General features: G+C 40.8%; 1 protein-coding gene across 2 annotated transcripts in view; it reads left to right on the top strand.

Moving 5' to 3' along the window:
* The window catches only part of UBXN11 (UBX domain protein 11), a 31,507-nt gene that overhangs the window by 8,203 nt on the left and 8,471 nt on the right, over positions 1–14,833 (top strand). For both annotated transcript variants that reach the window (XM_039334202.1, XM_039334201.1), the window contains 2 exons: positions 1,613–1,830; positions 8,652–8,729. In XM_039334202.1, the coding sequence (XP_039190136.1) occupies positions 1,613–1,830; positions 8,652–8,729 (296 nt within the window). The remainder of the gene's footprint in view (positions 1–1,612; positions 1,831–8,651; positions 8,730–14,833) is intronic.

Here is a 14,833-nt window from a genome sequence, read left to right as displayed (position 1 = left end):
ATTTTCTTCTCCCCTTTCTCTATTGCTTTTTATGAATAATGAAAGGTATATTATCAGTTTCTTGGAAGAGAAAATGGTCTTTTTTTCTTGGCAAAACTTTATAAAACAGCTATGTATTTTGATCACTTCTCCCTGTCAATATTCATTATTTAATCCTGCTGATATGTCTGTGGAGATTCTTAATCATCCAGGTTATGATTGTCCCAAAGGTGTTTTCAAAAGCAACTGGACTTGCTTGGGTTTTTTTCCTGAAGACATTTCACTTCTTGTTCAAGAAGCTTCTTCGGTTCTGACTGAATGTTGTCCCCACCATTCAGTCAGAACTGAAGAAGTTTCTTGGATGAGAAGTGAAATGTCTTCAAGGGAAAAAAAAAACCAAGAAAGTCCAGCTGCTTTTTGAAAAGCACCTTTGGGACAATCCTGCTGATAGACCTGTGGTAACAAATAGTAAGATTTTCAGGTGGGCTATTCTGACTCTGATATAAAACTCCTTCTTTAAATTAAGTCAGATAGATAACTCAAAAGAAACAATCTCATAATAAAAAATATATTTATTAGAAAGATTACTTGCATTCACGCTGTGGTTGATACTCCTGGAAAATACATCCTTTGTCCATTTCTTTAGACCATTTCTTTAGGTAAAAGTATGATGCTCTCTTCCATACCATCTTTATAATGACTCAAGCTCATTGTGTGACCTTCCATGACCCATGCTTCTTACAGACAAAGAGATTTCACCCTGGCTTGTGTCCAGGAAGTCTCCCAATGACCTTTTGAGACTCCTCCCACTGACCCATCAACATACCTAGCATTTAACCCAATAACTGCCAGATATTCTAACATGCTGATACCTGCTCTCTAGTTAGGGTTACATAGACCTATAAGATCCATGGAGCTATACGTTCCAGAATATGGGCCTTGGAGGAAAGCTTTTATTGACTTCTCCTATCAAAGCTAATTTGTTTTATATGCTAGGAAACAAAAATTGGCCTTTTTAGTCCTGGGGAAATTGTTCCACTCATTCTTCTATTCAGCTGAGTTTGAAAATTCTACCAGATTCCTGAATATTAAATATTTTATTTTTGTTGTTTATAATTCAACTGGAGGTTGTGATTATTTTAATTATATAATTTTAATTATATTGCAGATCCTTGAGAGGAGGCTTTGCAGTGAGAATTACTGTAGAAATTTAAAAGATATTTTTTAAAACTCACAAACATACCTTAGTATTTAGAGTGTGCTATGTATCTCTCCCCAGCAGGGTGGGGTGGGGTGGGGAGATCACTATACCTGTAGCACATGATGAGAAACTTATTAGATAAAACAATGTGTTATAGAAATGCAGATAAAAAAAATCCATTCATTTGCCACGGTCCACCAAACTAGTGCCCCCTCCCCAGCTGTATTTAGGCTATAATTCCCAGAATTCCTGCCAAGAGGCCATCTGGAGGATATCACATTTAGGATTGAGAAGGTTGCATTGGAATGTTGGTTTTGCTTTAGCAACGATGCAGTTCCAATGCTGAGCTTGCACTAAAATCCAAAGCTAAATATCACGGGCTGGATGATGCTTTCTCCTTGCCCTCCCACAGTCATTTCTCCTTTCATGTAGGTGAAGCCATCATGTCTGAAACCCCAATCGATTTTGATCTGATTTTAAAGAATCTGAAAGAGTTGAGTGTGCTGGCTGGAGAAGGTATATCCCAAATCAAACACACTGCAGGTGGGGCTCGGTTGAAGCGCTTGGATTCAGTTCCGATCACCTTCTATCAGAACGGGATTGTCATGTTCAAGGGACCTTTCCGCTCATATGAAGATCCTTCCACACAGGTAGGGATCAAGCTTCGAAGAAATGAAATTGTTGACTAGCAGTTAATCTGAGATTAGCTGGTAGCACTGATGATGTGATGTAATTTGGGTAATGGAACGTCTGCAAGAAAACAATCAAGCTTATAGAGCACCAAGCTTTTAGACCTCTCATTTCAACCCTGAGCTACATATATTCTCTTTTATTGGAATCTGAGAGTTACTACTACCTGTATGTATAAATTAAGCCTTTTGTGGCAATAACATTCATAATAATAATAATAAAGTCGGAAGGGACCTTGGAGGTCAACTAGTCAACCCCCTGCTCAGGCAGGAAACCTTATACCAGGGGTAGGCAACCTTGACTCTTTTATGACTCGTGGACTTCAACTCCTGGAATTCCTGAGCCAGCCATGCTGGCTGAGGAATTCTGGGAGTTGAAGTCCACGAGTCATAAAAGAGCCAAGGTTGCCTACCCCTGCCCTATACCATTTTGGACAAATGGCTGTCCAATCTCTTCTTAAAAACTTCCAGTGTTGGAGCATTCACTGCTTCTGGAGGCAGGTTGTTCCACTGGTTAATTGTTCTGACTCTCCGAAAGTTTCTCCTTAGTTCTAGGTTGCTTCTCTCCTTGATTAGTTTCCATCCATTGCTTCTTGTCCTGCCATTCTCCCACAACCATTGCCAAGCCCCTCCCCTTCCTTATACTGTGGCAGAGAATGGCAAGAATCTTATCTTTTAGTGGATCATTGGACATTTTGATCATTGCATTTGAAAAAACTAATGAGATAAGAAGCCACAACAATGCAACATGTAGTTGTCAAACTGATGTGGAGCCGCACTTATTCCACTTGGGCAAAGACATACATCTCTGAAAGTTCAGCCTTGATATAAGCAATTCCCAACATAAATAGTGAATAGTATGTAATTTTATGTTTCCCAGAAACAAGAGTTCTGTAATATTATTGTTGTTGATGATGATGATGATGATGACCATGCTTGAAAAAGAAAACAAATGAGAATACGGAACTTGGCAGGGCAAACCTGAAACAAAAAGGAAGCAGTGGAGACTCAAAATAGCAGCACAGAAGGGGAAATGGGATAATAAGATATGGAGAACTTCTTGAGAAGAATATTGAATTTGCAACTATCCAATTAGAGAAAAGAAAGAAGAAGGATCCCATCTCAAGTGGATTGGGTAACAGAAATATTACAGAAATTAACAGAACAGTATAACAGAGTTGGAAGGGACCTTGGAGGTCTTCCAGTCCAACCCCCTGCTCAAGCAGGAGACCCTAAACAATTTCAGACAAATGCTGTCCAGTCTCTTCTTAAAAGCCTCCAATAGTGGAGCACCCACAACTTTTGGAGGCAAGTCGTTCAACTGATCAATTGTTCTAACTGTTAGGAAATTTCTCCTTAGTTCTATGTTGCTTCTCTCCCTGAGAAGTTTCCAAAGCATCGCTTCTTGTCCTGCCTTCAGTTGCTTTGGAGAATAGGTTGACCCCTTCTTCTTTGTGGCAGCCCCTCAAATATTGGAACACTGCTATCATGTCACCCTCATTTTTTTATTTTCACTAACTAACCATACACAGTTTCTGCAACCATTCTTCATATGTTTTAGTCTCCAGACCCTTAATTATCTTAGTTGCTCTTCTCTGCACTTAATTTAAACCAGAAGCATGCCAAAATATCTGCTTGGGAAATTCCAGGAAAGTTCTTGGATTAGAAGCCACCATGATGATGATGTACGTGTTATCCATATAGCCGTGTCCGACTCTTGGTGATTCTGTGGGCCAGGTCTCTCCACCTCTTCCGATCTTGCACTACTTTTTTGAATTGTTTGGGGCTGTGGCTGGTCTCAGCTTGATGGTGAGAAGCTGTCAAGATTGATGTTAATCCCTGGAGAAAACAGGAGCTGCAGAGACTCCATTCTTCATTGTGGCTAGAATAACAGAATCTTGATAGCTCATCTGTTTCTCTCTGCCCCATCGTATACCATACAAAATCAAGGCAAGCTTATTTTAAGGCCCTTTCCTACACTTTCCATCTTTTTGGAACTGAGAAATCTTTTCTTCTTCCTTAACAATTCACTGTTCCCTTCTGAAAGGCAGATCTATATTCTTTTACAGCTAGCAAGCTGAGCCTGGCTGTAGTAATAGGCTGTATGAATGCATCACTAATCATGAAAGAGACCTGCTGCTGGGTACTGATTTTAAAAAAGGTTTGTTGTTGTTAGCTGTGGAGTCGTGTCCGACCCATTGTGACCCCATGGACAACGTTCCTCCAGGCCTTCCTGTCCTCTACCATCTTCTGGAGTCCATTTAAGCTCACGCCTACTGCTTCAATGACTCCATCCAGCCACCTCATTCTCCGTCGTCCCTTTCTTCTCTTGCCCTCCATCTTTCCCAGCATTAGGCCCTTCTCCAGTGAGTCCTTCCTTCTCATTAGGTGGCCAAAGTACTTGAGTTTCAACTTCAGGATCTGGCCTTCTAAAGAGCAGTCGGGGTTGATCTCCTCTACCTTTCCCTTCCCACAGTCTCTCTCTCTCTCTCTCTCTTTCCAGAGACTTTTGAAAATAAGGATTCTAGTATTGGGATGTTGAATCTTGCTGAGAGCAAAGCAGGCTTTATTTTTCTTGTGAAGAACTTAAATTGCAAAGTGAAAAATGGCAGAAAACGAGGCTTTTATCACATCTCATCTGTTTGCTCCTTTCAACAGGAAAGTTTCATATTTAAACAGCCTATTGATTCTCATTCTGAAAGGGAATTGGAGGAAGTGAAAAAATGAAGCGGTAAGGTGCCCTTTTTCTCATGGCTTTTCTCTTTTAAACAAGCACTATGAATCTATATGCTGCTTCTGAAGCATTTCAAGGTCATTTGTTGCACATCTGCCACAAATGGAAGCCACTTCTTGTTTCAGCCTGTTGCAATTCTCTATCCACAATAATCAAGCTGTCTGGGGCCTTTGCCATATGCAAATTCTAGAACTTGGTGTGACCTTTGAAAATCTCCACAGAAAGCTATTGTAACGTCTGCAAATTCAGTTGCTTCTTTCATGTATTAGTATCCCATTTTTATTATTTTTACAAACAACTCACAATGATAAATATATCCAACATATCTTACTCCTCCTTTTTTCCCCCACAAGAACCCTGTGAGGTGGGTTGGGCTGAAAGAGTGTGACTGGCCCAAGTCATCCAGCTGGCTTTCATGACCAGAGTTCACAGTTATCTTGGCTTATCATGCCTTAACCCGGGGGTCTTCAAACTTGGCAACTTTAAGATTTGTGGACTTCAACTCCCAGAATTCCTCAGCCAGCCCTGAGGGAGTTGATTGAACTTTTTAGTCCCACCCAGTCTGTTGTTATCACTGCAGCCACACCCACCCAATGGTCACACCCACCCAATGGTCATGCCCACCTGGCATGAGGGAATTCTGGGAGTTGAAGTCCACAAGTCTTAAAGTTGCCAAGTTTGAAGACCCCTGCCTTAACCACTAGATCAGTGATGGCGAACCTTTTAGAGACCGAGTGCCCAAATTGCAACCCAAAACCCACTTATGTATCATTGGGTGCCAGGTGGGCATGACCATTGGGTGGGCGTGACCATTGGGTGGGCATGGCTGCAGTGATAACAACAGACTGGGTGGGACTAAAAAGTTCAATCAATCAATTCCAAATTTGCGAGATCTTTTTTTTTTTCCCCCTCTAGAAGTTGAAATTGATTGATTGAACCTTTTTTTTTTTTTTTTGCACACAGCGGCGGAGGCCTAAAGCAAAAAGATTTTATAAAACCCAGCTGAAGGCCTAGGACTGGGGTGACGGCATGCGTGCTCACAGAGAGGGCTCCGAGTGCCACCTGTGGCACGCGTGCCATAGGTTTGCCACCACGGCACTAGATCAAATTGGCTCTCATATTTTGTTGCCTTATGGCAGGGGTGTCAAACTGCCGGCCCGCAGGCCGGATGCATCATAGCAAAACTGTGCCCGCCCCATTGCCGGCAATGGCAAAAAAGCCACAATATGTCCCGACACGTCATATGACGTTGTGAGTTTGACACCCCTGTCTTACGGCAAATAAGTCAGAGAACTATTGGCTGAGAATTGTAGTCGTTTGCTGAACTACTCCATTTTATATCTGCCTAGATTTGACATTTTTATATGGAGAAAATATATTCAGTGCCCCTAGTCCTCTTATCCTACGTTCACCAATTAACAGAGACACTTCCATCCATATCCTGATGATACTCAAAATCTAAAAAAAAAAAAAAACAAAACAAAACAGGATGGGGCAGGAGATTCCTTTGTATTCTGTTTTTTTTTTTTCCGGAAGATTTGTTTTGTATGCTTAGTTTTTTTAAATTATTTCTACCAATTTACCTGGAACAGTTGCTAGGCTGATTGGCCTAAGTTTTCCTGGATTTCTACTTAACTGCTTTCTAAAAGTGATGTGACACTGGCCTCTGGCACTGACCCTGATCTGAGTGAAAAGTGGTAATATTTGCTAGGAGGTCAGAAATTTCTCAAATGAGTTATTTAAGACCTCTTAAGTGGATGTCATCAAGACCCAGTGACTTATCTTTGAATACCTCCTAGATTTTCTTGCTTCAGTTGTTCCAATTTCCATCCTGAGAAAGTCAACACAAACTCACTTTCATCTGGTCTCCTTTTTCCATTAGAGAACAGATGAAAAAATTACTTCAACTTCTCTGCAATCTCTGTACCTTTCACACCTTTGTCGTCTTAAGGCCCCTGTGTGATTTTCTGCTTTGAATGTAAAGTTTTTGCATTCTTTATTATCATTTTATGATATTTTTGCTAGACTCCGTGTTCTTCTTCATTCTCCTCATTAGGATAATCTTCCCATTTCTTGAAGGGATGGGACGATATCTGGAAGGGGGATTATATACTTTTTGAGAGTTGCCCAAGATTCTCCAGGTTGTTTGACTGACTACCTGGTTTCTTTGTATGTTCTTGATCATTCAGTTAAGACATTACATTCCGTTTTGGCTTACTTGGTGCCTTTCAGGAAGTATCATGGCCAATGGATAAAGTCCAAGTGTTGAAGACCATGAAATTGGGGAAAGCTGTTATAAATAGGCACTTCCTGTCTATCCTTCCCCCCCCCCCCAGATAACTGTTTCAGTGGCTTATTTTAGGCTCTATAGTGGACTTATCTTTGCCAGGAATAAACACGAAGCCTTCCCTGTCCTTGCCAGATTGTAACCTGTTCTATAATTCTACGTATGCAGTTGGGGTTATGGTTTCATATTTAAATTCTGCGATTAACATTTCACTATTAGAATAACTGAGAGCCCGTTGGATGCAGTGGTTAAGGCACTAAGCTAGAAACTGGAGTTCTACTTTCACTTTAGGCATGAAACCCGTTAAGTGACTTTGGGCCAATTCGTTCATGTATTAATTATTTATTACTAGACTTTTGTGCTGCCCATGTCATCAAGGCGGCTCTAGGCATCTCACAGTCGTGCAATTAAAAGACCACATAAAGCATTACAACAGTAAATAAGAACCATACAGTTATAAATTCAAATAAAATTTGATTAACCACTATGGAAAGGAAGGGAGCAAAATAGGCATAGAGTAGACTTTTTTCCCAGTTGCAATGGATGGCTATGAAAGTTGGACCATAAGAAAGGCTGAGCGCCAAAGAATGGAGGCCTTTGAACTCTGGTGCTGGAGAAGACTCCTGCGAGTCCCCTGGACTGCAAGGCGATCGAACTGGTCAGTCCTAGAGGAGATCAACCCTGACTGCTCTTTAGAAGGCCAGATCCTGAAGTTGAAACTCTAGTACTTTGGCCACCTAGTGAGAAGGAAGGACTCACTGGAGAAGAGCCTGATGCTGGGAAAGATGGAGGGCAAGAGAAGAAGGGGACGACAGAGAATGAGATGGCTGGATGGAGTCCCTGAAGCAAGAGGCATGTGCTTAATTGGACTCCAGAAGATCGTGGAAAACAGGAAGGCCTGGAGGAACGTTGTCCATGGGGTCACAATGGGTTGGACATGACTTCGCAACTAACAACAAAGATTTTTTTTTTAAAAAAAATGAGAAAATGCAAGTGTAATTGGATTGTAGGAATGTATATAAATGAAGCCTTTGGTTTCTTAGTGTAATAAACTGCACTCTTACTGATCAACAAACCTCAACAGAATAACCAGTCAAGAAACCTGAAAAGACTAATTATGGTCTAGACCAGGGGTAGTCAACCTTGGCTCTTTTATGACTCGTGGACTTCAACTCCCAGAATTCCTGGGAGTTGAAGTCCACGAGTCATAAAAGAGCCAAGGTTGACTACTCCTGGTCTAGACAGTTAGTTGATGAAATAGTGTCTCCCAAACCGGTCCCTATCTAGCCCTTCTTTTTATAGAATTATTTTACTCTTGGCCTCATCTGTGCTCTTTATTGGTTGCTGTCATTGCTGGGCTGGGTGGGTTTCAGTCCTTGACATGCAGTTTTCACTGTCAGTAACCTAGTCTAGTTTCAGACTGGGTCACTCATTGGTCTTCACATGTCCAAGTCTGTGTTTCTTAGATTGCTTGGTTTGCTGTTTTTCTCAGGACATTCCCTATCTGCCATTGCTAGTAAATTCAGATGGAGTCCATAAATTTTCCCACAGAAAATGTTGACCCATTTAATTTCTTTCTTTTTCTTTTTTTAATGGTGGGGAAACAGTAAATATTTTCTATCTCAAAACCCCGATAAAAGGAGAATACATAAATGGAAATAGGCAAGGTGCCAACAGGCAAATAATTGAGTTTTTCTCCATTGCGGTTGCTTTGTCACTATGGGGGAAATCTAATGAGTTGGCTTGTGCTTGTGGTTTCAGCGTTGCCTGCAAGATATACTGGATGGCTTTTTCCCTTCTGAGCTGCAAAGGCGTTACCCCAGTGGTGTCCCATTTCAGGTATATCTTTACAGCTTCCTGTTTTTGAATTTTTGGTTTCTTGTACCTTCAGAATTGAAAATTCTGAGGTTATAATGCCTACAAAAAGATACTCTACTACAATTTAAGGTCTTGACTCTGTGGTTTTATGATAATGGATCCATACAGTCAGCACAGCTTCCGTGAGGTTTGTTGAAGGGTCACTGACTTATGGACGGAATACCTTTCTGTTCGAGTTATTGTACCTAATTTCTATTTCATTCAAACAACAGACAACTGGTTTTTGTTGGCTTTTTTTTGCCAGCTGTGAGGGTTGGTTTTTTTTTTTTTAATTATCAGTCCGTTTGAGGAACTGAGAATGTTTGTCGCATCAGAAACTGGAACAATTTTTCTCCTAAAACCTTCTTTAGACAGTTTAATCGTCATTTCTGTATTTTAGCTTTAAAGTAACTCTATTAATGATAGGGTTTTTTTTTCCTTTTCCTCCTTAGTTTGCCTTTATTTAAGGTTTCTTTTTTAAAACTCCCGTTTTATTATAAAAATAAAGATGATAAAATTTAAAAACTACTGGTGGTAGCCGTTTCCACTTATGAAAATTAAAAAGAATTTTCAATAGGTAAAACAATGTTTAAGAATACCACTGGTATTCAAATTCTGTTGGAAAAAGTAGTTTATATTTTCTTTATGTGGCTCAGAGAAGCAACATGGGAAAAAAACATGATATTTACTGTTCTTTATTTAGCACATTGGCTCTCAAAAAAAAAAATCTTTACCAGAGCAATTTACAATAAAAATCAGAATGTAATTTTTTTAAATAAAAAAACCAAAAGCAATAAATAAAAATAGAGTTCAACTGGAGATTATTAGGATAGTTTCTTTAGAAAGAATGAAAAAAAGGTAAACCCACAAGTTGGAACAGAAAAAGTTAAACAGCAAATAGTTTTTTTAAAAAATTGAGAAAAAACAAGTGCAGTTGAATTGTAGAAATCTGTATAAATTAAGCCTTCAGTTTCTTAGTGTAATAGATCTCTGGAGTTCCTGATGATCTCTCATCCAACTATTATCTAGGTTTACCACTGCTTGGTGTGGTTTTTTTTAAAAAAAAGATTGGTGAAGATTGGCAAAGTGCTACTGTCTAGCTAGACATTTACCAATTTAATAAAGCAAGCAGCGTGAAATGTAATTTCCTTGTTTTATAATGATAATTATCACAAGGTAGATACAAATACAATTTTATTTATTGGAATCAAGTCCAAAATAAAAGTAAAATGACATTTGTATACCGAAAGTACCAACAGTAATGTTATTACAGCTATGCTGTCCCTCTTGTTCCCTGGTGGAGTCTGAAAACAGGCTAGTCTCATCTTGTGACCACATTGCTTAGTGACAGCCATTCTGGTAGTCCCTGGTTACTCTTCTTAAGAAAGAATTGCATTGGTTGTGACCTCTTGTGACCACAACTTCCAATTTCTTGCCTGCTTCCCCATTGACTTGTTTCGTGGAAAGCCAATGGGGAAGGTTGCAAATCATGAACATGGCATGTTGCGACAGTGAAAAGCCTGGGCCGGTTGCCAAGTGCTCCTTTTGCAATCACACAGCTGTAGGGGTGGTCAGCCCTCCAGCCCTCCCACACAAACCAGACAGGAAACATGGCAAAACTAATTTTACCTGATTGTAAAGCTACATGAGCAAAATCTTGCAAGTCCAAAGGCCCAAGCTTGCCTCCATTTTTAACTACTTGATTCGTTGGCGCAGGTTTTCCTAAGTTTCTCTCTCTGTTAAGTGGCTGCAGGTTCCTGCCCCTCTTGTCTAATTGTTTCCTAGTCAGCATATCCTCCTCTCTTTCTCCAAGATCATTCATACTTTCCATTGCAGATGCTGCAACAGCCAGAACTTTGCAGACCGGTCTCAGTGCCACCAGTTCAGAACTGTGGCAAGTCCAAAGAGTCTTGGAAAGTCCTTGAGTTTTAATTTTATTGGGAAAGCTTATTCTGTATCAGCAGGCCCTCAACCTTTTGGGCACCAGGGACCAGTTCCACGGAGAAAGATTTTTCCGCCCTCCGGAAGGAGCATGGTTCCACGTGTTGCCTGCATCCCACGGATGGGGCTTTGCTTGTTTGCGTGGACCGGTGTCTGGCATGCTGCAGACCGGTGCCGGTCCATGGACCAGAGGTTGGGGACCCTGTTCTATATAATCAACAGCTCTATGTGAGCAGAGCTGGGAGCTTTTGAGTTTCTTTCCAGTTTAGGGATAGGGAGGCTTTTAATTTTTTTATACTGTATTCATTCTGTGTTAGATCTTACTCTACAAAATTTGTGTTTCCCACCTCCAAGGGGCGGGAAATGATCCTGCCCATTTTGTTCACAGCAGATTCTGGTATCCCAGAGAAAACAGCTTTGGAGGGGTTTCATGTGGTGCTGAAACCCTAGGTACTCCACCCTGCCTTAAATTAAGAAATGCGTATCTTACACAAAAAGTAGGAGGATTGGAGATCTGAATAATGTCCTAGAAAGCGTGTCTTATTTAACAAATCTACCCAATTGCCGTAATTAAAATGAACATATTACCTAAAACAGTGGTTCTCAACCTTTTTATACGGCGACCCCCGGACATAAGCAGGCGGCGCGCATGCGCGGCGGCGCCCCCTGCGCGGCACACATGCGCGGCACTGCCCCCTGCGCTGGCTGACAAAAAAATTGGCGGATCACGTTGTTTGGCGACCCCGTGAAATGGTCGATCGACCCCAAATGGGGTCGTGACCCACAGGTTGAGAACCGCTGACCTAAAATATTTCTATTTCAGTGTATACCAATTAGATTAGAAAAGGAATTTTTTCGAAATGTCAACCAAATCATACTTAAATTCATTTGGCAAGGGAAAAAACCAAGGATTAAATTAAAATTATTACAGGATGCTAAGGAAAGGGGGGGGGGTCTCGGCCTCCCCGATCTGGAAAAATACTATCAATCTACAATTCTACTGTGGGTGTGGGATTGGATTCGACTGGAAAATAGGAGATTATTAAAACTGGAAGGTCATGACATGCAGACGGGACGGCATGCCATGTTATGGGATGAGAAGCATAAAGTTCACCAGTACTTCCGGAGGCACTACATCAGACGGGCACTAATAGATGTATGGATCAAAATTCGACGACAGAACTACAGGCAGGTCCCCAATTGGATCTCAACACTAGAAATGTACATACACCCAAGGTTTATTCAGTTGGGGAAAGTAATAACCTATAAAAACATACTAGACGAGAGAGGAGAATTAAAATCGAAGAATCTCCAAGATGCAGGGATAGAATTAGAATGGTGGACATACAACTACAAGCAAGATATAGGCAAGATAAAAAAGAGTGGGGTATAAAGATAGAACTGACAGAACTAGATAAAATTTTATTAAGTCCCGAGGATAAAATGATTAAAAAAATATATCATTTTCTTTTAGATCAGACAATGTATGAAGAACAGGTTAAGGAGACCATGTTAATTTTGAGTAGGGATTTTGGTTTTAGTATCGACCTACATATTTGGCAAGAACTGTGGGAAAGGAATAGGAAACTCACTTTAGCTACCTCATATAAGGAAAATCTTTACAAGATGTTCTATAGATGGCATTTCCCACCCGTAAGGCTAGCCAAAATGGGTTCAAACATCTCACCCCTATGCTGGAAATGTAAAACAGCATTAGGTTCATACTACCATATGTGCTGGGAATGCCCAAAGATCCGTGAGTATTGGAACAGGACACGAAACTGGTTGAGGGATATATTAACACTGGACTTAGACTTAAAACCTGAACTCTTCTTGTTGGGAATAATGACAGAAAAATACGACAAGGGAACAATCTACCTGCTGCTACACATCCTGATTGCAGCTAGGCTTGCTTTAGCGCAAAAATGGAAAAGCAAGGAAATTCCCACAGAGGAAGAGTTAATACATCAAATATTAGCATGTGCGGAAATGGACAGGCTCACAATGATATTAAAAGAAAAATGTGGATCAGTTTATTATGAAACCTGGAATAAATTTTACCGCTGGAGGAATTTGAAGAGGACAGTCGGGATTAAAGATGAATGTTAAGATAGAAATATATGTTATTTTAGAACAAGTATTGTATATAAAACTTAGATGTATATGTACAGATGAAGAATTGATTGTAAAAAGTGGAATAATCTGATAAAAATGTATATACTGGAATGTCACGTTAAATCCAATGTTTGTTTGTTTTTAACTGTATTATAAATAAAATTTGTAAAAAAAAAATCTACCCCTCCCCGCCTCTTGGAAGAGAATATATAAAAGAGACAGCACAATTTAGACAGTAAGCAAGTTTCAAGGCGGGGAGGGAAATTGTAAGGCCATCTACTGACGCCTGGAATTTATTTCTGAACTTTCTTGAACATGTTATCAGATAAAACATAGCTAGAATAAATAGAACGCATCATTTTACTGATCCTTGTTAACAGATAAGCCGCACTTAGGTAGGGTATTTGGTTCACACACGAGGGTGGGGGAATTTTATTACATTTTTAAACTTTGTTTAGAGACGGATGGGAAAGTCTTGCAGAAAAAAAGAGAAATGTGGGCCACTGTTTCTAAAACCAGCCCGTGTGCACATTGGGCTGGTGACTGCTGAGGAAAACACCTGCTCCTCTAGCAGTTGAGGGTTGGGGTGTGGGCCCTAGAAGTGAATGCTTGGTTAGTTCTAGAGAGGAAACAGACAGGGGGAAACAGAGAGTGGCAAGGTGAAAGTCCAGCGTTCTGGTGCATTCTTGAAGTCTTGGATGACAGCTGCTATTATCCCAATCTCTCCACTGGATGTAGAGAGCGCAAACTGAGGTCTCTTCAGAGCTGCATCAGATCACCAAACTGAATGCATGATGTTTGGGTCTCTAAGATGCAAATTGATTGTGTGTTTTTATTTTAATATAATATAATAATAAAGTTGGAAGGGACCTTAGAGGTCATCGAGTCCAACCCCTGCTCAGGCAGGAAACTCTACACCATTTCAGACAAATGGCTGTCCAGTCTCTTCTTAAAAACTTCCAGTGTTGGAGCATTCACCGCTTCTGGAAGCAGGTTGTTCCACTGGTTAATTGTTCTAACTGTCCGGAAGTTTCTCCTTAGTTCTAGGTTGCTTCTCTCCTTGATTAGGTTCCATCCGTTGCTTCTTGTCTTGCCTTCAGGCGCTTTGGAGAATAGCTTGACTCCCTCTTCTTTGGGGCAGCCCCTGAGATATTGGAACGCTGCTATCATGTCTCCCCTTGTCCTTCTCTTCATTAAACTAGACACACCCAATTCCAGCAGTCTTTCCTTATATGTTTCAGCCTCCAGCCTCCTAATCATCTTTGTTGTTCTTCTCTGGACTTTTTCTAGAGTCTCAGCATCTTTTTTACATTGTGGTGACCAAAACTTGGATGCAGAATTCCAAGCGTGGCCTTACCAAGGCATTGTAAAGTGGTATTAATACTTCACGTGATCTTTTCATGAATGAGGCTTCCAAGTATGCAGTTCCCCTTCCTCTCAGAATTCAAATTTGGTCAGCCTGGAAATATATGTTCCCCCTGCCATGGAGGGCTCTGTGTGGCATACAGGTAGTCCTTGACTTACAACCATTCACTTAGTAACTGTTCAAAGTTACAACAGCACTGAAGAAAGTCACGTGTGACCAGTCTTCACACAATCTTCACAGCACCCCCACAGTCACGTGAACAAAATTTGGGCACCTGGCAACCTGACTGGCTTTAGGACAGTTGCAGCATTCCCAAAGTCACATGATTCTCCATTTGCAACTTCCCTCGAACAGTCCATGGGGAAAGCTGGATTTGTTTAATGACCATGTGAGTCAATGGTCAGTCAGAGCTGAAGAAGCATCTTGGACGAGAAGCAAAACGTCTTCAAAGGAAAAGATAAACAGGAAAGTCCAGTTGCATTCTGAAAAAGCCCCTTTGGGGCCTACATGACCTGGATGACTGAGAATCTCCATAGACAATTATCTATGCACTTTGGGATGAACACCCTTCGAATCGCGAGGGAGTATGAATGGATTTCCAGAAAACATGGCAGACCACAGAAACCATTTGCGCTCCAGTTTGAGATTTAGACAACACGGACTC

The sequence above is a fragment of the Crotalus tigris genome, unplaced genomic scaffold (assembly GCF_016545835.1).
Source record: "Crotalus tigris isolate CLP2741 ecotype Arizona unplaced genomic scaffold, ASM1654583v1 scf7180000017628.32516253702:7417878, whole genome shotgun sequence".
NCBI classification, from domain to species: Eukaryota; Metazoa; Chordata; class Lepidosauria; order Squamata; family Viperidae; genus Crotalus; species Crotalus tigris.
The sequence above is the reverse complement of the archived record's forward strand: the minus strand, read 5'-3'. Positions and strand labels throughout refer to the sequence as shown.